The sequence below is a fragment of the Alligator sinensis genome, unplaced genomic scaffold (genome assembly GCF_000455745.1).
Source record: "Alligator sinensis unplaced genomic scaffold, ASM45574v1 scaffold528_1, whole genome shotgun sequence".
Lineage (NCBI taxonomy): Eukaryota > Metazoa > Chordata > Crocodylia > Alligatoridae > Alligator > Alligator sinensis.
The window spans coordinates 1,308,087-1,328,175 of NW_005841846.1; the positions used below are offsets into that span (position 1 = coordinate 1,308,087).

General features: G+C 40.0%; 2 protein-coding genes across 14 annotated transcripts in view; one reads left to right on the forward strand and one right to left on the reverse strand.

Annotated features, from left to right (window-relative positions):
- The window catches only part of PCM1 (pericentriolar material 1), a 73,689-nt gene extending 69,859 nt beyond the window's left edge, over positions 1-3,830 (forward strand). For 11 of the 12 annotated variants that reach the window (XM_006015865.3, XM_006015866.3, XM_006015868.3 and 8 more), the window contains 4 exons: positions 542-795; positions 1,047-1,139; positions 1,242-1,365; positions 3,405-3,830. In XM_006015865.3, the coding sequence (XP_006015927.1) occupies positions 542-795; positions 1,047-1,139; positions 1,242-1,365; positions 3,405-3,430 (497 nt within the window). In that variant the 3' untranslated portion in view covers positions 3,431-3,830. The remainder of the gene's footprint in view (positions 1-541; positions 796-1,046; positions 1,140-1,241; positions 1,366-3,404) is intronic. The other variant, XR_003094773.1, reaches the window with a different exon arrangement.
- Positions 3,831-6,692: 2,862 nt separating this feature from the next.
- On the reverse strand, positions 6,693-19,693 carry LOC102383586 (general transcription factor IIE subunit 1-like). 2 transcript variants are annotated; one of them, XM_006015873.2, is made up of 5 exons: positions 19,516-19,693; positions 15,097-15,522; positions 13,871-13,944; positions 12,210-12,433; positions 6,693-9,448 (listed from the first exon to the last, which is right to left on the reverse strand). In XM_006015873.2, the coding sequence occupies exons 2-5, from the start codon at positions 15,514-15,516 to the stop codon at positions 9,069-9,071; spliced, it is 1,098 nt and encodes a 365-aa protein (XP_006015935.1). In that variant the 5' UTR covers positions 15,517-15,522; positions 19,516-19,693; the 3' UTR covers positions 6,693-9,068. The 2 variants fall into 2 exon arrangements, with proteins under 2 accessions (XP_006015935.1, XP_006015934.1); XM_006015872.3 differs by having other exon boundaries at positions 13,871-14,072; positions 15,069-15,522; positions 19,516-19,690.
- Positions 19,694-20,089: the final 396 nt, after the last annotated feature.

Sequence of the window (20,089 nt, forward strand, 5' to 3'; positions counted from 1 at the left end):
TGTTTGATACTGCACAATTAAATTTGTAATTTTGTATTTGCATAGCTTATAGGGTAGTAATTTCTCACTAAAAGTTGTGAAATACTCTCCTAGAGTATGCACAGGGGAAAAAACTAAAATTTTGGGTAAGATTTCTGTCTATTGGCAGTTGTGGCTTTATAGCATCCTTCTTATGTACTTTGAAATAAATATTATTTTAGGCTCTTCTAAAACATTGTGATTTGTAAACTACATTGGCAAAAAAATCCAAAATATTGCCTAGCTCACTTCTGCTGTTGAAGAAATTTAACTTTACAAAATCGCTGTAAACTTCAGAAAGATTATGAATGGCTCATCTTTGTACCTTCATGTATTGGCTTTATTAACAAGGTTTATATTACCTTGCAAAAGCTGCTGAAATGTCAAAAATAAACTACAAAATGGTTGCACACTCAAACATTATACCAGTTGAAATGGCATTTCATTCTTTCAACAGCATTAGATTTTCAAAACATGCTTTGTATTTCTGTCAACATCTATTTTGGATTTCTTTTTATTTTAGATGAACAAGATGTGTCTGCTGTTTTGCCTCACTCTCTCAATACCTTGGAGAATAAACAACAGTTAACAGTCACTGCTCCAGAAACCCTTACTACTACAGATATGACAACAGAGGAGCCAACCCCTTTGTTACCAGTAAATGAAATTCAGACATCAGAAATAGTGTGTATAGAAGCCAAATCCTCTACAGGGAGTCCTGGAAGTTCCATGGCTGGCAGCCCTGATACAGAGTCTCCCGTGTTAGTGAATGAATATGTATGTATAACTTTAGTTAATGTATTGTTTGTTTTGAATGTCACTTTTTTCAGTTTAAGATTTGGCTTCTTTTCCTGACTTAATTTTTTGAGTAAATTGCACGCTCAAACACTGCCCTTCCTACTTACACTTTCTGCTTACAAATAAGATACATCTATATCTGTATATATCTATATATCTGTTCTTGGAATGAGAAAAAGTGATCCTCCAGTGTTTTATTTGTAATTAAATTGTCATAATTCTGTCAACAGGAAGGTGGTTCTGGAAATGTAAGTCAAAAGTCTGATGAGGATGACTTTGTGAAGGTGGAAGACTTGCCTCTTAAACTTACAATGTATTCAGAGGTATTTTGCTTGCATTTTATGCAGTTAAAAAAGTTTTTGATGGTCAATTGTATTATAAAAGGAGGGAAATACCTGAGAGACTGATTTTTTATCCTTTCCAAGGCAGATCTAATGAAGAAAATGGCAGCAGAAGCCCAGACAAATAATTTGTCTGATGAAATACTGAGTGGTGATGGAGCTCAAGGAGAAGAGTTAGTAGGAGATTCTGAAATCCTAAAAGAACCTGGTAAGAAAGTAAACTTCATTTACTAAGTTATGATTATCTTACTGGGAAAGTTAAACTTAAGCATTTCAGGATTTATTGCTGAGTAAAGCAAGAAATCAGTCTTCTGAGCCCCACTGTTTCATTACCAAAACTAGACAGTTCTTTGATGTGAAGGGTTTGTGTTTTCTGCTGTTCTAATTTTATTTTTGCAGGATGGGTGCCTATACATGTGCATCGAGGCTGCTGTGACATGCTGGAATTACAGCAGGCTCTGCGTCACATGCATCAGTGTGTCTGTGCTGAAAAATGGTGGTGGGGGCACTTTTTAACTAAAGCTCATTTAATGAACTTTAGTTAAAGCCCCCCCACTGCCATTTTTCAGCACAGGGATGCTGATGCATGAGATTCTCCAGGCACTTTTTAATTAGAGCAGTTCCAAGAGCTGCTTTAATTAATGTACCTCCTCCCCACCTCCCAGAGCACATGTATAAACACCCCATATTTTCAATGTGACTAAGGGAATAATCCTTTTCTTGTTGAAACTGAAGGTCTGAGTTTTTGTAATCTGTAGGTAATTTGAAAATATCAAATACATTTCTAAGTGACTGTAAGCTGAATTCATAGGTACCAAATCAGATCTATGAAGTAAGGCTCAATCTGAATGGACTGCAACAGCATGGATGTTAGAGATGCAGTAGTTAATGTTTCACAGTGCTTTACATAGGAGAAAAGAGGTAGAGGTACAGAACAGGTGAAAGAAAAGAGATGCCCATGTGTAGTAGCTTTGATTAAAAAAGAAAAATTCTCAGTCTTTTTAAGTCTGATGTAAGCAGAAATCTCCCAGTATTCTTAGCTATGTTGTTTTGATTTCTAAATGAATAGGAAATGAAGGTTGTGACTTTCATTCAACAAATAACTCAAAGGCAAAAATCACAAAAATTAAATTAATATTTTAATGCTTGGGTGCAACTTGCTGATTATATATTTTATTTGTGTAACTTACACATCAGATTTTTTTCTGGTACAACTTGGAATATAACTAATAAATAGTTTAAAGTAATAATGTACAGTTATTTATAAATAATTTCCAGTTTAATAAGCTGCTGTTCTAACATGACATGCAGTTACATATCACTGTTTAAATTCACGGAAAAGGTTCAGATTCTCAGAATTTATTTTGAAATATATGTTTGGCTTATGAATTTTAACTTTGAATATTTCTGCTTAAAGCCATACTTTAAAGTCCTGAGCTAATTTCTTTAGTCTTAGCATAACTCTGAGTGAGAAGTGTAGCCTGGTAGCTGGCAGAACTCACTGCATGAAAAATTAGCATTTCAGCAATTATAGAAACACATGTATCAGATGAGTAAATGCCAGGTCACTTAAATTTTCCTTTAAAACACAGATCTTAATAAGTAGTGGTACTATTAATAATCTACTCAAAAGTTAAAACTGATGCAATAATGTGCCTGCCATTATAGTTGCTTTTAGATTCAGTTGGTAGAGATGCAGTATATGGCAAAAAGTAGTGTTTCATCTGATACTATAGCTGTAATAGCTTCCTGAAACTAACACGTGCTTCTCTGTAGACAGCTAGAGCTACAGCAGGGATCTTGCTGTGATTCCCATTACAACCAGCAGAACTTTGGCAACAAAATTCAGAGCGGGTTTACAGCACAGTCAGCTTAGTGAAAGGGCAGATGTTTTGTACTGATATATATTACCCACCCACAACTACGACTTTGATAGCACTTTGTGTATGATCACTTCCCCTTTTTGGTTACATAAGCTGTTCAACACAATACTTGCGTTAAGAGTGCCCTATTTTGATTTTGCGTAAGTTGGTAATGGAACTATAGCACCCATATTTCTTCCATGTGGCTGCATTTATTTAGATAATTAAATCCAAGCTCAAAACATGCGTAACCATTTTGGGGAGGAATTTATTTGGACAAATGTTCTCTGAAATATTCCTAAACAGGTAAGAGATATGCATGTAAAGAGCTATATTTGATCTTTAATGGTTGCTAGACATTAACCAGTACAACTTTATTTTGCAGAAACTGTTGGAGCTCCAAATGCATGAAAAAATAAGCTCAAGATTCCCCTCCACATACACAGATCCATATAGAATATTGGCATTAAACTCACTGAATGTGTATAAAATGTAAATTAGTTTTTGATGCACAGCTTTTTAGACTAGGTGTGCTAACTTCTGCCCATGGCAGGTTAACCAGCTGAAACTGAATCCTTCTTTATTCAGTCTTGCTGCACTGTTCCTTTTTCTGTCTTAATCTTTTTTATTTTTTCATTGTGATTTGTTTAGTAATTTTGGAATTGTTTAAAACTGTAGTTTTAAATAAAGTTTTTGGACTTGTCTGTAAACCCTGTTGTTTGAACCAAAATGTTGCAGCTTGAAGCAACCCTGACCCTGCTGTTTGACATTCGAGTCACCTGAACAAAGAAATGCTTTTTATTCAAGAAAAGGTGCTTTTGTGTTGCTTTTTTAAGGGGTACCATTCAAGATTCATGTTCAAAAGAACATTGTCAATATTTTTGAGCCAAAAAAATCAAGTTATCCTACTCATCTATGCATAATAGATTAAGAAGTCACAAAGCTTAATAGGAGCTCAGGGGCCACAACCTAACCCCCTACTGGCCATATGTGGCCCTCAGGCTGCCAGTTGGATAGCCCTGGTTTAGCTCTTCCGCAACAGGGGAGAGATTTTAAGAAACAAGTTAAGTGTAACAGTAAAATTGGAAGTGAATGGGAAGACAGAAAGCAGATACCATATTATAACTGCTTCTAGTACTTTTGGATGCTGATTAGATAGAGTTGTATCTTTTATTTGATCAACATTAGATTTCATTTCCTGGTATAAGCAATGTGTCAAAAGTGGCAGCCAACTAGTAGAAGAACTTTAAAGCACCTGGTAATAAATGGCTTTAAAGGCTTTAAGTGGGACTTCCATAAGATGTTTAAGGGTTGCAATTTATCTTTACCCCTAAACCCCTCCTACAGTACATCTGATACAAAGCAATACTTTCAAGTACACCTAAGTATAAATACAACCTGGCAAGTATACATTATTCTATCTAATGCTCAGTGACAATTTAGAAGCAAAGTTCTGCATTTGGTTGAAGCCAGCACATAAATTACATTATAATTTTCAAACCCTATTAGATTTCAATGTTGGTCAAACAGAAAAAAAAAATACTATCTTCCACTTGAAACATTTACTAATAAATTTTAAATTAACCAATGATGAATATAGTGGATACTCATTTTTTAGGGAACTGAACTGGTTAAAATTTAAAAGTAGTTAATGTAGAACAGTTGAGGGGGTAGCAAAAATCCAGGGCAATACAAAGTTACTTCTTCTAACCCACTCATTTAAGTGGCTTTCAGTTCCAGCTGTCAAAGCCTTAACTTCTGAAAGTCCTGACTTTAGATAAAGGACACCTTACTGTGGTTTTAATTTTCTAATGAGGCTAATGAAATATCTGGTTGCCTATTACCATACAGGCTGTAATAAGCATATCTTCAATTTTGGGGTCTAGGAGCTGCTGCAATTGAGTATTAATTGGAGAGCTTTCTTCCTTCCTTGCTGATCGTTAGCAAGTAGGTGTCTTTCTGACCTGAATTTTTTATTGCTTGGGTCAGGAGTTGTTATGCTACAGGACTCTTAAATATAAGAGTAATCGTACCACGTTACTCAAGTATTGCCAGTTTTGTTATGGCGAGTAAATAAGTAATCCATATCCATAGAAAGGGGAAAATAATAATTTGTCAGGAATTTTATGAGCAAGCTTTTGCTCTTAAACAGGATTGCTTCTGGTATAGACTGATTTAATTTGCTCATAATAAAGCACTTGAACCTCATTGGTCTTTGAAGGAAGCATTTGGAGTCTTGTTATTTTGAACTGGCTGTTTATGCTACACCCCAAACTAATTATAGTTTTTAGCACCAGTTAAGTACTTGTTCCTTCAGGTGGACATAACCAAAACATAGTTTATAGGGCTCACATCTTGCAGTTCTAGGTCTCAACCTTAAGCAATTTGATCAATGTAAGAGAACTGAAAGAAGGCATCTACAGGATTCACCGTCTCTGGAGTGATCTAGTTACTGTTTCTATACCTCTTCAATTCTGTTAGTTTCCAAACTGTTGAAGTGATAAATGAAAGAGCTTGACTTAAAATTACCAACTTATATAATAGGCTATGATAAACAGACTCCCTTCTTTTGCAGAGGGAGCTCTTCCATGTCTTACCATACTTCTCGTGACAAATCTCCATGTCTTGCATTGATCTAGTCCAGTGGTTCTCAAACTCTTTTTTTGCGGACCACTTGAACATTTCTGAGTCTCAGTAGACCACTTGAAACTTTTTTTTTTTGTTCTATAAATCAAAGCACATAACTCGTATATTAATATAATTAGTTTTACCTTGCAAGTACACATATTATCGATTTGTTCTGTAACCTTCCTGTGGACCATCTGAGTGGAGCTCGCAGACCAGTGCTGGTCCATGGACCACAGTCTGAGAATCTCTGGTCTAGTCCCTGGATTCTGTAAAATCATAGTTCTAGTTTTCAGTCCTAATTCTTTTAGAATTGTGTAGCTTGTATCACAAACTAACATTTTGTGATAGCCATGGTCTGTTCACATTAGCTTTCAACACTTCAGTAACCCTGTTCAGTCTGATGCTCCTTTTGAAAAAGAGTACTTGCCTTAACAGAGCAAGAAAGCACTTTGTTACAGGGATTCAGATACAGCATTGAAAAAGAAATGTCTGGAACTTTTGGAGGTCAAAAAACACATAACTGCCACTGCTTGACTGACTTTTGTACAATTACAATCTGAAACATGGTACTCCAGATCTTCTACTGGCACAAAAGAGCTGACATACAAAAGCTTCTGTGCAAAACTTTGTATGTACATAAAGGTCTCTTTTCCCCAAAAAGAATCTTTCTGGGTACAGAAGAATCTATATAAATTAAATCTCTTATTCCAGAGGCTGAATCTGTCAGCCCTATTGGTCAGGGGCAGGCAAGTATTTTGGGTGGAGGGTTGCTTAACAAGTCTTGGTGAACTGTTGAGGGCTGCATGGGTAGCCCTGCCCCTTGGGACCAGAAGTCCCACCCCCTAACCCCTGACCTTTGCCACTGGAAGTCCTTCCCCTTGCCCCTGGAAATATTCCTTTTGGGAGGGGTGCAGGTTGCCATCTTGGAACCAGAAAAAAACATAAATTCATACACTAAAAGTCAAACATCTACTATAACATATTTTAATTTTATTACAAAAAAATACTTGTTATGATTTGTATTTGCTTAGTGTATATAGGGGTGATTGCATAATAACTCAAAAAAAATTCTTAGTTTTGTATATTGTGAGGGAGCGGGTATGTGGGGTGCATGTGCAGGATTGTGTATGTGTGTGGAATTATGGGGGCAGGGTGTGGGTGTGAGGGAGGTTGGGGGTATGTGGGGTCCCCCCACTCCCCTGATGGTGCAGTAGCAGGCAGGGTGCTCAAGGCACAGGCACCTGGTAGGACATGGCTCCAGCCAGTGCTGCACATCACAGTGAGGGGTGCAACCTTCTCATGGCTGCCTGTACTGCTGGTACTCCCTGTCATTCACACACAGCCCTTGTACAAGCACACGGTGGAGCCAGATGCCTTCCTTGCTGGAGCTGTGCAGCACCAGAGAGGCACCTCAGGTGCTGGAGATGGCTGCCTTCCCCACAGGGACTATGCTGCAGGGAAGGCAAGCCCCAGGCAGGGAAGGCAGCTAGCTCCTCAAGTTTCTCTGTGGTGCTGTGCAGCCCTGGCTCCAGCACATGGGGCTTCCCTCCCTGCTGTGGGAGTGCAAGGGCTGCATGTAAGTGGCAGGGAGCACCAGCAATGCAGGCAGCTGGGTGGAGATTGTGCCTCTTGCTGCAACGTGCAATGCTGGCTGGAGCTGTGCCCCACTGAGCACCTGCACCCTGCTTCCACCTCGTGTGGGGCTGCGCACTACAGAGGGCACAGCCATTGTCCCTAGTCTCCCTCACACCTGCATGCACCCACCCTAGCTCTGCACTGCTGCCATGCCCTGAACACAAGCACTGTGCTGTCACCAGTCCAATGCTCTGGGTGGGCTTAGCTGCAGCCCTGCCTGCTGCCTGGACCTAGCAGGAGACTGGGGCAGTAAGCAGGTCCTGGGGGCTGTGGCAGCAGCAGCCCTGCATAGAAGCTGCTGGCCAGGTCCTTCTGCCCACACTAGTGGGAGTCCAACAGTAGGGTTTGGTTGGGGCTGCATGTACATGGGGGTGCCTTGCTCCCACCCTCATAGGTGGAAGGACTGGGTAGGGCACAATTTTGGGGGGCCCACCCACAGGCCAGATCCAACCTGCAGGTCATGTTTTGCCTGCCCCTGGCCTACACACAAGTCATAGTGAGATAATGATGAAGGGCTGTTTAATAAACACTTCACTCAAGATTCAGTATGGCCTCAATTCCAGTTACAGTGCATCTATTAATGTTTGCTACATTGTTGAAGTGCCATGAAGTTGACCAGGGAACTGTGAAAGTGTCAGCTAAGGGGACTCTGATCTGGTCCTCCAGGTTGGGAGTAGCGTGGAGAGCTGGTAACTCACCCATGTCAAAAACTTAAATTACAATCTACAACCAAAGTCAGATGGAAATGGTAGTCTGAAAACTTTTGAAGTTGAAACAGGCAATGATGGATGAAGGAAAGATGATGATGATTGACAAAAAGTTATTAAAAAATCAAATTAATTTGCAACGAAGCATGAGTTCAACTAGTTCCTCTTATTTACTTTTGAGTTTTGAGTGTTTAGTTAATTATGAACACACTTTACTTAAAGTTGTGATTCCTGTTCAGATAAACACCTGAGAAATACAAGAACAGATCTGTTCTAAGGCCATCCTTATTTGACAGCCTTCGTGCCTCCATATTACACAATCCAATCCAGAAGGTTATTGAACATATTAATGCAGCTACATCACAGAGAAGCTTCACCAGTTCTGGTGAAGAAAGTTTAATTTAATCTACCTACCTTTCAAAAGGGAAGCATTGGATCAGAATCTGTGTGGTCATGTGTGGGCTGCACACCCCCTAGGCAGTGTGCAACACTGTACAGCAGGTATACCCTCTGCACTGAGCTAGTGGACCGTGCATGCCATCCAAGCCACCCCCATGCTGCACAGGTTCATGCAGTCCCCCTGTAGGAAGCTGGAGAAGGGACAGCCTGAGGCTTCTAAGCAGCAGAAGCAGTGAAGGAAGCAACATCCAGATCAGGAGCTGGGAGACTGCAGGTTAACCCCTTGCACCTGGATGTGCTAGGCTCTCTTACCCGAGTACTGCTGACCTTCAGTTATTTTGCATGTTACCAATAAGTGAAACAACACTAGTTGCTGAGACAGAATGATTCAAAGTTCCAAAGTAAATTAAGTAGATTCACAGCATCTTGAATTAAACAAGTTTCTGGATAGGTTTCATAGTCAAATTTGAAAACGAGCCACTCAAAACCATCTGCTAGATAGCAATAATCAACAGCAGCATTTCTCCATTGCTATGTAGAAATAAATATATTTATAATAGATGTAGATTCCACTACATTCACCAAAAAAAAAAAAATCCCCAAACAAACAAACCCAAATTCTTTCCATGCACAGATTGTATGTTACACAGATATGCTGTGCATGTAAAGTATTAAAACAACTATTCAAAGACAGACTGGAACATTTCCTGTCCCACTTTGATATAAGCTTCTCTCTCTTCCCCTGTCATAAATGACACTAGCACTGGATTTTCACTGACTTCGCTATATAAGTGGGGCTGTCCAGCTACCATTACAGTAGGATCCACAGTTTCCTGCTCCTCTTGTTCTAAGTCACTGCCTACCACTTTTCCTGGTTTGACATGCTTAATATCCTCCTCAGATTCACTGGTATCACTTTCTGACTCGTGGCATTTGCTTTGGGCAAGAGGTGGCACATGCCTTGTTCCAGAAGATGACTTTGATTCATGGATGAGAAGAGTCTTTATTACTTCATTATTAGCGACGCTTTCCTTAACGTTCTCATCAGTTTTAGGTATTTCTGTTAACAGAGGGAGAGGGGGAAAGAAACAAGTTATGACATGATGACATGGCAAAAGACCAGTACTCCTCCGCTTGTACATATTGTGCAAGTGAAGCAAACGAGAGTTTTCCTTCTCTGCTCATTCACAAATAGGATGCACCGAATGTATTCTTTTCCACTGTTGGTTTCTATTACTAAATCTACAAAAGGGACTTCAGCAGTTGTACTTAGCTTCTAAGCACTGTGCCTGTTAGAATCCTTAACCCTGAGTTAGCCATCAAGGCTTCCTAAATAATACACACAGGAAATTTGACACCTCAGAACAGGCGTCTCAAAAGCTAGTTTTGCTCATCCTAACAACGTCAAAAGGAGGGGGAGGAAATTGGACCTCACCCTTCAATATAGGCGATTAAATTGTCTTATTTCATGCAAAAGGGAGGTATCTAGATCTGAATTCTGTCATGAACTCTTGCCTGGAGGGTCAGAAGAGTGATGCAAACCATACACCCACTGGGGAGACTGGAGACCCGTTTTCAAATTCCCATTTTGCTTGACTTGGAGCAGGGAGTGGAACTAAGGCCTCCCATATCCCAGGAAACTACCGTAGCTGTTTGGCTGCTAGCTGTTCTGAAGTGGAATTCTCCAGTTCCGATGAAGTTTTATAAATATTGCTTATAAACAGGAATGAGCTATTTATTGATCACAGCTCTTCCTTATCCTAGTTAAGTGCCCTATATGCCAGCCTGTGGATACAATTGTCTTTTCCAAATCCTGTAGAAAGGGTAGGATTTGAAGATGGATCTCTTCTTAATGTGCCTGTCAAAACCACAGGAATAATCCTGCTCTCTTATATGAGTTTGAGTCTGCATGTAATGGGATTAAATGGGAGTAACCATCAATCATGATTATACAACCAGCTAAAGTTTTATTTTAATGGTCATGTGAGAAGCCTGATCTGCTAGACATGCCCTGAGAGTGCTTACTAGATTGAACCCCCGGGAAGATATGGAGGTCGACATCTGGTCTGTTAATCTTACTAGGGTTTTTAAGCAGGAGCCAGGGCTCTGAGCAAGTTAGGCATCAAAAATCTGTTCCCAAGTTTCCACCAGTGGTTATGTACAGAATCAGCTTAAGGAACATGCATAGGAATCAGAGGAAAGTAGTGCTGGAAGGGACCTCACAGAAGTTACTAATCCAGTCCCCTGCTCAAGGCAGAATCATACCTGACTAAACCATCCCAGAAGCCAGGTGTTTGTCTAACCTGCTCTTGAATGCTTAAATTAAGGAAGAATGGAGCTTCCACAACTTCTCTAGGTAGCCTGTTTCAATGCTTGACAATTTTCAGTCAGAAAGTTCCTCCTAACCTCCAACTTAAGTTTCCCCTGCTACAGCTTGAGGTTGGTGCACCTAGTTCTGACCCCTATGGCCACAAAGAAAAGCCCATCTCCATCTTCTGTGTAAGTGCCCTTCAAGTAGCTGAAGATTTATCAAATCCTTCCCTGTCTTCTCTTCTCCAGACTAAATAACCCTAGCTCTTTCAGCCTTTCGTAAGTGTTGCTTTCCAGGCCCCTGATCCTTTTTGTTGTTCTGCACTGGACTCTTTACATAACGTCCACATCTTGAAGTATGGGACCCAAAACTAGACAGTACTCCAGGTGAGGCTTCACTAGTGCCACATACAGTGGAAGAGTCACTTCCCTTGATTTGCAAGGGACACTCCTGTTAATACAACCCAGTATGCTGTTGACTTTTTATTTATTTATTTGCAACAAGAGCATACTGTTGGTTCATATTCAACTTGTGGTCCACCGTAACTCCCAAGTCTCTCTCTGCAATACCACAGCCTAGCCTGTCATTCCCCAGTCTGCATTTGAGCACATGGTTTATTCTGTCTCAAGTGCAGAACTTGGCACTTGTCCTTGTTGAATCTCTGTGGACCATTTCTCTGCTCTACCCAGGTCATTCAGAATGCTAGCCCTACCCTCCGGTTGTAACTAAGTGTTCGTTCTTGATATCAGGCCATGGACAGAGGTACATTTGAAGTGCTCTGGATCCTAGATTGCTTCAAATCCAGATTTCTTTCGTGCTGTTCAGATATATACCCTCACCCCAGCCAAAAGAGCTTCAAAAAGCATGAAAGCATGCACTGGCACAGACAACCTGAAGAGCAGGAATCCTTGCATGCCTCTTGGTCTCCAGAGGTTCCTGAGGCCAAAGAAGTGCACAGAAGAGCACTCATTGGCTCTCCTCACAGCTCCACACCCTGCCCCACGACCCTCTGTGTATATACTGGAGAATCACATATTTCAGGAAGTGCCTGAAATTGAGTGCTTCAGAGATGCTCCTCTTTTTTTGAGGATCATTTCTGAGGCACTTCTTTGGCCATACATGCCTGCAGCCTTGCCATTTTGGGTGCTTCAAAGGCATTTGGAGCGCTTCAAACAGCAAGTCTGTCTGTGACCTCAGCGGTACCTAAATGTTGACCTCAGGGAACTAAGAGTCTTTGTAAAATTTAAGTGCTTGAGTCAAACACCATTCAACCACCACTGAGATGCATTTAAAAGATTTTCAAAATATAGGTTAGCTAACAAAAGATTACAAAGGAACCTGGCGACTAAAGATGCCTAAAATCCTTATTCAGTTGGCTAGATAAGTCCTTGATTTTCAAAAGTGCTGAGAGGGGGCAAGTTAATGACACCATTTTCTTAGCTAGACTTTTCTCATTCTTAAAAGGAAGGCACTACGATGCACATGTTAGGCTCTCAGCATTAAGGCTTACCAGCATTGGTATCAACTGCTGAAGACGCTTCTTCTACAGTACTCTGGGACATCCATATAGGTTGTTCTTTGGCCACCTTTTCTTTTTCTTTTTTAGGTTCAGAATCCTGGACATCAATAACTAAGTTCTGGACATACATGTCACTGAGAGACGAGTTCTTGTTGGCCCATTTTTCGGGACGGATATTGGTGTCCAACACATTTGAATAGATCTTCTGATCAAAGCTGAAAGAAAAAGTTTGTTACTCTCACTTCTGATTTCACTCTCTTGCCCCATGGAATTTTAAATACAAACAAAAATCCCGTCTGCCAACTCGCAGGAACTTTGTCAAGTGCGGCTTGGCCAGCTGCATCAAAAGCACTACCACATTAAATAATGCCCATCCCTTCAAGCACCAAATACCAACATTTCACCAAAATCTGAACATTAAGAAAGTCTTGCGTAATACTAATCTTTCTGTTAGGCAGCTTAAGTTTAAGACACTAGGCATACTACACAAAGCAGAATAGAAAGCAAGCATTCATAGATTTTTATTTTATTATTTTTTTTAATATAAAAGATTTTGGAATAAAGTGGGAGGCTGATCCAGGCTTACAGGGCAGCACCAATGATCATCATCCTTCCAAGAAAAGCTTAGGAAAACAACTTTCAGAGTTGACAAAAAAGGTCCCAGGGAGGAGACAGAGGAGTGAGTGGAGATAAAGGGTTTGTTTTTTTTAATAAATAGAAAGTACTGAGGAAAGGAAGCATTTGCAAGGCCTTGTGGTATGCATTACAGGGGTGGGGATACAAGGGAGCATGAATTTTGAACCAGTTACAGAGGGAACAGCAGTAGCAATGCATACTTGAGTATGTGTGCAGGGGATGATGGGAACTGACAACATCTAGCCTGTGAACCTAGAGAAATAGAAACCCTTAGAAAAATGATAGAGCAAACTACTTCAAGCTCTCATGCTTAATGGGAAAGGATAAAATGAAAGAAAAGGTTGGGAGGAGGAAATGATGAATGTCTTGGGAAACAAGTAGCATCATTTAGAAGAGCAAGTGGGAAGGAACAAATGGAGAAGGGAGGGGATAGATCATATCTGAGAAATATCTGGAAATAGTCACCATGCAAACAAGGCTTAATTTGATCAGGAGGCAGCCGGCTTTCCTGAGAATTATTTCAATGAATGGAAGTTGAGGAAAGCCACTTCAGAGAGAAAAAAATATTAGAAATAATTTAATATGCAGGAACAACAAGCAGAGCAAATGAGCATGGTGGAATGTGGATGGGACAGAAATAAGTAGGTGGGAAAGATGCCTTAAGGACTGAGGAACAGGCAGGATAAAGCAAATAGATAAGTGGGATAAAAGAAAGGATAGATGTGAAAAATGAAATGACTGGGGCAGGGAACAGATGTGAAAGAAAATGCTTGGCAGGTGGTGTGAATTTTGTATTTTGAGGTAGTTGGCAAGATCCTGAGCAAACAGAGGGGAAAGGAGGGTGGGTAGCTTAGTGGTTTTGAGAAAAGGTGTCTGGGTTAAGCATATGAATTCAGTAAGAACTGAAGATACTTATTGAAAACCAGGCTAAGCTATCTGCTTTTAGGTTAATCTGTGCTGTGGAAGAAAGAATCCCAGAAGTCTTCTTTTTATGAACTGTATTGAATACACAATACCTTTCTGATAGTTCTGGGATTTCTGTTGGCGGAGGCTCAAGCAAATCGTATGGCAGAACAACATCTTCAGTTTCCTGCAGAAGCACATAGATAGGCTCAATCTGCTCATTGAATTTTGCTAGCAAGGTTCTAGCATCTCGTTTGGGAAGTGCCGAGCCATCTTCCTCAACTTCAGCATTGCAGTAGGTGCAACGAAAAGTCTCTGCAACATTGTCCCAGTTCAAAATTCCCAGGTTAATATAGGATGGAAATATTGAGCAGTGGCCTTTGCTAAAAAATCTACCAAAGTAACAGATTTCTGAAACTCCATTAGATTGAAGGTACCTAAATTTGTAAGTGTGCAGACAGTATCACCCACTGAATGTCTTTGGTACTGAACCTGATCCTGAATTTCAGCTGCCTCGAACTTCAACAGGAGACAGAAATTCTTGAGTTCTAAAGCCAGCTCTGCTACTAATTTGTTATGTACGTTTGGGACATTCTAGGCTTTCTGACTTGGTTTACCTGTTAGTATAACAAATATGGAACTACTTCTCTTTTGGTATTGTGAGAATTAGTTATTATGTTCATTTACATTTAAGGCATGTACACATTTTATGATTCTCAATTAACAGTGTGGGGAAAGGAAGTCAAGGATGCAACCTCTATAGCGCAGAGAAAATCTTCATGCATTTCCAACTATTAATTAAATTTATTCTTAAAACACTCATGCAAAATGGACAATTTATTTCCATTTTGAACTATAAACCAAGACACAAGACATGGTTTAGGCTTAGTAAAGTCACTTAAACAGCAATTAGAATCAGACATCTAAGTCTTATGTTTTAGTGCTAAATAATCCTTCCTTTTCACTACACATGGTGCTAGAAGCACTGGTATTTCCTTTATACTTGTTCTTTCACACTTCCATCCACCAGACCTCAAAAAAGTGGCAACAGATTTACTTACTCTTAGAAAATTTGCATAACATTAAATTTTTGTAACGTGAAAGTAGTAAAACTTTGGGACAGACTGCCTAGAGACTGTTAAAGTTCGTAAATATAGGCTAGACAGGCATGATCTCATCTTGAGCAGGGATTTGGATTAGATGACTTCCAAGGGCCTTTCCACACCCATGTTTCTATAAATATAGGTACACAATGAATATCAGTAAAAATTTCCTGCAGATTGCAGCTGACAAGCAGTGTGGCTGGCATACCTGTGAATGTGTCAAACAGCTGATTTACCTCCAGGTCTGTATAAGTGTTGAAGCAAGATGGACACTTGAAAGAGGACCTAGTGGTAGAATCCCGCTCGTCTGCTTCTATCTTCCGGCGAATGTGATCCAGTTTGTACCTCACTACATCCACCAACACCTTGTAGTTGATGTAGTAGTAATTGTGCCTTGTACTCTTCCCGTTCGGCCCGGTTTCAACTCTCATGCGCAATTTGATGAACTTATCTGCCTTGAGTGTGTTGAGGATGGTGCGCAGCTGTTTGCGTTCATACTTGAGTAGCTGCAACAAGGCATCTTCCTTCACACACGGGTATCTGATCAACACATCAAGGGCCAACGAGTACTCAACCCCATAGAAGCCACGCACCATGTATTTGGCCAGGCGTTTTAAAGCTGCAGGGACTTCTGTAATAATGTTTTGATCTCCCATCAGTAGCTAAACCAGCATCAAAAAGATGAGTGTTAATATATAGCATTAACAGTAGAGAAAAGCTGTTCTTTTGAATCTTTTTATAGCTCAGAGTTCTTTTAAAGCCAGTCACTTACAAAGCTGCTCTTTTATTAGAGCTTGAGTCTGTGCTCAATGGAATTAAACTGAGAGCTAACCACCATGGTTCTGTTAATCCCACTAAATTTATCAAGTCCTTTTGGACCTAGTGCATATATTTGATGATGAATGCACATACAACATTTAAGGGTCCTCTCCTGTTTAAGAGCTCACAGAAGAAAGCTCATTCGCACAACAGTTTAGAATAGTATGGCCAGAGCCTGGCTTATTTTTGGGCCTGGACACAAGACAGCACTATTGAGATTGAGCTCTAAATCTTAATTTGGCATTTCTTTTCTTAATACTGATTTATATTCTGAATGGAAGAGTCCTAAAGGTAATATTCAGCAAGCCAAAAAGGCATAACAGTGCTTCAGTTCTCTCTCTCCTTACCCCTGTTGGGTACAGTGTGAGACTACCCTTCAGCCACTACATTACCAGGGAATATTGCGTGAGGATTATCCCCAGCTGTGAGATCTGGCACATATGAGCTAGTGTATATTGCTCACATCTGGGGATTTAACGCTAGCTAAAATCAGTCCTGTTCATTTGAATTTATGCTTATTCTCTCCAATTTAACCACCAAGCCCTATTGTTCTATGTGAACTCTATCTCATTGTCTTTGATAATGTTGGAGTGATGTAGCTATGAGGGTCCAGTGAACATGCAAAAGGCAAGGATGATTTATGTGGATGATATATTTTTATTGGACCAACTGCTAGCTGGGATAGACATAGATGAGCTTTCACATGCAATACATGAGACCTGAAGAAGAATGCACTTAATCTGAAATTTGTTCAAGTCTATCCCAACCCGCAGCTGGTCCAAATAAAAGGTATCACCCACAAAAATCGTTGCCTCACATCATTTTTGATACTCAGATTCTCCTTTTTAATGCAGAGTTGTTGGCTGGCTCTCCTTTTTAATATAAACACTTTTGCCAAACACAGTGCTTCCTATTAGTTACCACAGTAATATCCTTTTGACCTCTCTATTCTATACACTTGCTGAAAGGCATTGTAGCCAAGCTAATGAGATGGATATTTTCCCCTGTGGAAGGCTATGCTCTGTCACACCAAGCTCATCTGGGGGTAAGGCAGGGGAGACCCTCTGCCTTCCCACTGAAGCTGGCCTCATTTTAGAAAGGGGTGGAAGATTACTGAGGCCAAAGAGAGCACTTGTTGAAGCCTGACCCTAGTAAGGGTATTTAGCTGGGCTGGGGAAGTCCGGGGTTCCTCTCCCTGCTCCTAGGACTGCCTATGCATTTTACATTAAACAGTCCCTGGATAAAAATATAGAAAAATCCTGGGACCAAGAGCCAGGTCTCCTCTCCCAGGTGAGTGCTCCAACCATTAACTTATAGAGCCATCTGCCTCTGACCATGTGAATCTTGGAATACGTGAACAATGGAAGAGCTTCACTTTTGCCGAGCTGGCCGTTCCCTGCAAGGGATAGATTTGAACATTTTCAGCTGAGGAGGGAACAGAACTTGCTAGACTCTCAGATGCGGACACTGCTCTTGCTGTTGCCATTACCCCCACATCAACAAATCCTGCTCAGTTCTTTAATTGAAGAAAAAAACCCAAAACTAACCTCAAAAGCAGATTCTGGGCTCTACATTCCAAGTAGACAGCAGCAGCAATTGCTTAAATCCCTGATTCAGCCACTTTGTAAAGCCCAACAGTTAGAAAAAGGACTGGGACTTCCGATGCACCCTTCTGCCCTCAACGCTATTGGATACTTCTAAGCAGCTCCCTAGTCAGCATGCTGTCAACATTGGATTTTGCTCCAAAACACCCATTTCTCCTCACACATTGTACAGGGAGTCTGACTCCAGGAGGATGGGGGGAGCTGGCACTTTAAATGTCTGGCAGCACCTAACTCAAAGTTATCCAAATCTTTTATTGGATCTAGACCATATGTAATGTCAATTGTTGGCTATGTGGTGAACTGCTTTTCACAATATGCTGCCTTAAGCCACTAAATGGAAGCCAGTAAACTATACTGTTCCATGTAACAGACAGAGAGATTAGGGTGATCTGATTGGGAAACTGTAATCTAGTGACCAAGTCTGGCTTTGGCTATTACCGAGACCTGTTATAAAACCAAAGGCACATCTCTGAGCTGCATTGTCCTCACCTGTACTGCAAAGATAACATTGGCTTATTTCAGGAGTGCTGTAAATTGCAAAGGCAAGATAGGAGTGTAACTCTTCAATGTTTCACCCCATGAGACTTAAGATTCCTTATCTGAAGAGGTTATAGCACAGCAGTTTCAGTGCATGAGATTTACTGGATTTTTGAAGACCTGACAAATAGAGATTATATAAAAATGCTTCAGAGCACCCCAAACTAGAAACTATTTTTTAAGCAACAGACATGCATTCATGCTAGTAACATTTTAAGTCACAAAGGAAAATCAGGCACTAAAACTGCTGTCGTGAACTTGTTAGATGACAGAGAAGGGAAAATCTGTTCTCCTATTTCAAGCTTCTTATCTAATTCTTTCTAGAGACTTTGCTATATTGGTAGTTTCATCAAGAGCTACAAATGCAAACCAATTTTCACCAGAAATCAGTCTATCTTAATAGAGCTTTACACGTAGAAAGTTTTTGATCAAAACACATGAGAATATGATTTTTTAAAATATAAATTATAAATATCAATACCATATTAAAACCCCCAAACAAATAAGCAATTTAAAGCTAATCTGTCTCTGGTGAGAGAAGAAGCATGTGAAGTGAGTACCCCTCAAGAAAACTCTCTCAGGCAGTTATGAGAGAATCTATCCTACTATCTGCATTTTAAGATTAAAAGTACATTTCAAAATAAAATATAAAACATGTTCTCTCATTGCATGGGTGTTTCTCTGCTTTAAGAAAGACCTGTATACCATCAATATTCTTGGGAAGGAGGGCAGATGATCAAGGCCCTAGTCCTGTAAACTAGTCTATGCTGGTAGATGGATCTCTTTTAACACAGAGCTCTGCTGATGCCAGTAAGAATCTATTTGTTCGCATGCAGCAACTTGCAGTACCAGGCCCTATGTGTTCACACCAAGAATTCAAATATTTGCAGCTTCTTACACAAGAAGCTTTAATTTGGTGGGTTTGAATTTGTAGACTATGCAAGGAAACAGATCGTTTACAACTAACTATGCTTTACTTCTGCCTTAGGCGCAGCCATTCTTAGAGCTAAAAAAGATCACAGTTTTGGTTTCAGCAGAGTGGAAACTTTGTTCACAGGATCCTAGCAAAGCAGGCCTGAAAGGGACCTCACAAGGTCATCTAGTCCAGCCCACTGCTCAAGGTAGGATCATTTCTGGCTAAACCATCCCAGCCAAGTATGTTTTTAATGGATGATTTCTTTTTAGACTTGGAAAAAAGTTTGGTAGATTTTGAGATTCCCACCCCACACCAACTTTTAATTTTCAAACAATTTGAAAACCAATTTAAGGCAAAATCCTTTGCGCCTGGAAAGCAGTTTCACCCAATAGCTCTATAGCCTTCTTATAAACAGGAGACGGAAATTAAAACCACCAACAGATCTTAACTGGGTCCCAGGGAGCAGCTTTAGATGTGGCATGTGGAATGGAACTTCCCACAGAACTTCTTTTGCTTCAGGGAAAGTTACATAAGGTTATGTTAGCAGACAATTACCAAAGCAGAATTTCAAGTTAGCTGGCTTCATGAAAACAAGTTCTACAAGATCCTATTTTGCTTAATTTCTTAACAGAGCTGTTAAGAAACTCCATACATATTGCCCCATATTAATTACTGTGTAGAGGTTTGAACAGTCAATGCATCTTACAAATATTAATTTTATGAGGCTTATTAAAAGAAACCTCAAACAGGTTTTTAAACACAAAACCCATCATTATTACCTCTCTGTGTAGATGCTGGACAACTTCCCTGTGGAAAATTTCCAGTCAGCTTGTATAAAATTAAAAAAAAACAACCTCTCCCAAGACCCCAGAAAGTATCTCCACCCACACTTATCCCTTTCTCTGTCTTCCTAAACCCATCACTGATGAGTCCTAATTGGCAGCCACCTGGAAGGAGAAGTTCTCAAAGTGAATCGTTAGCAATCAAATGAAATTAACTTGAGTTTTAGAGAGTGCTGTTAATGATATAAACCTCATTCCTTAATACTTGCACTCAAAGCAGAAAAGGATTGAAATTGTGATAAAGACTAATTTATTGCAGACAGTGAATAGTATTTAATTCATCTTTAGAATATTTAAAGTATCACAATAATTAATGTTTTGGAAAAAGGACTACTACTAATTATGTGAAATTAGTAGGCTAAACTGCATTGTCCTTTCCCCTCAGGTTGGTACTAAATTAAATTAGTGTAGAAAAGCTAAACCCAAACCCCTTTCAGTTGCGAAACAGGTTCTCAGTATAACTGGATTTAATTTGCATTTGGAGGATTTCATAACCAGAGCACTTTTGGAA

Coding starts and splice junctions, on each gene's coding strand:
- LOC102383586 (XM_006015872.3), bottom strand. CDS start 15,516: ATGGGAGATCAAAACATTATTACAGAAGTCCCTGCAGCTTTAAAACGC. Junction 14,073..15,068: donor GCTGTTTGACACATTCACAG/GTATGCCAGCCA, acceptor ACAATGTTGCAG/AGACTTTTCGTTGCACCTAC. Junction 9,449..12,209: donor AGCAGTTGATACCAATGCTG/GTAAGCCTTAAT, acceptor CTCTGTTAACAG/AAATACCTAAAACTGATGAG.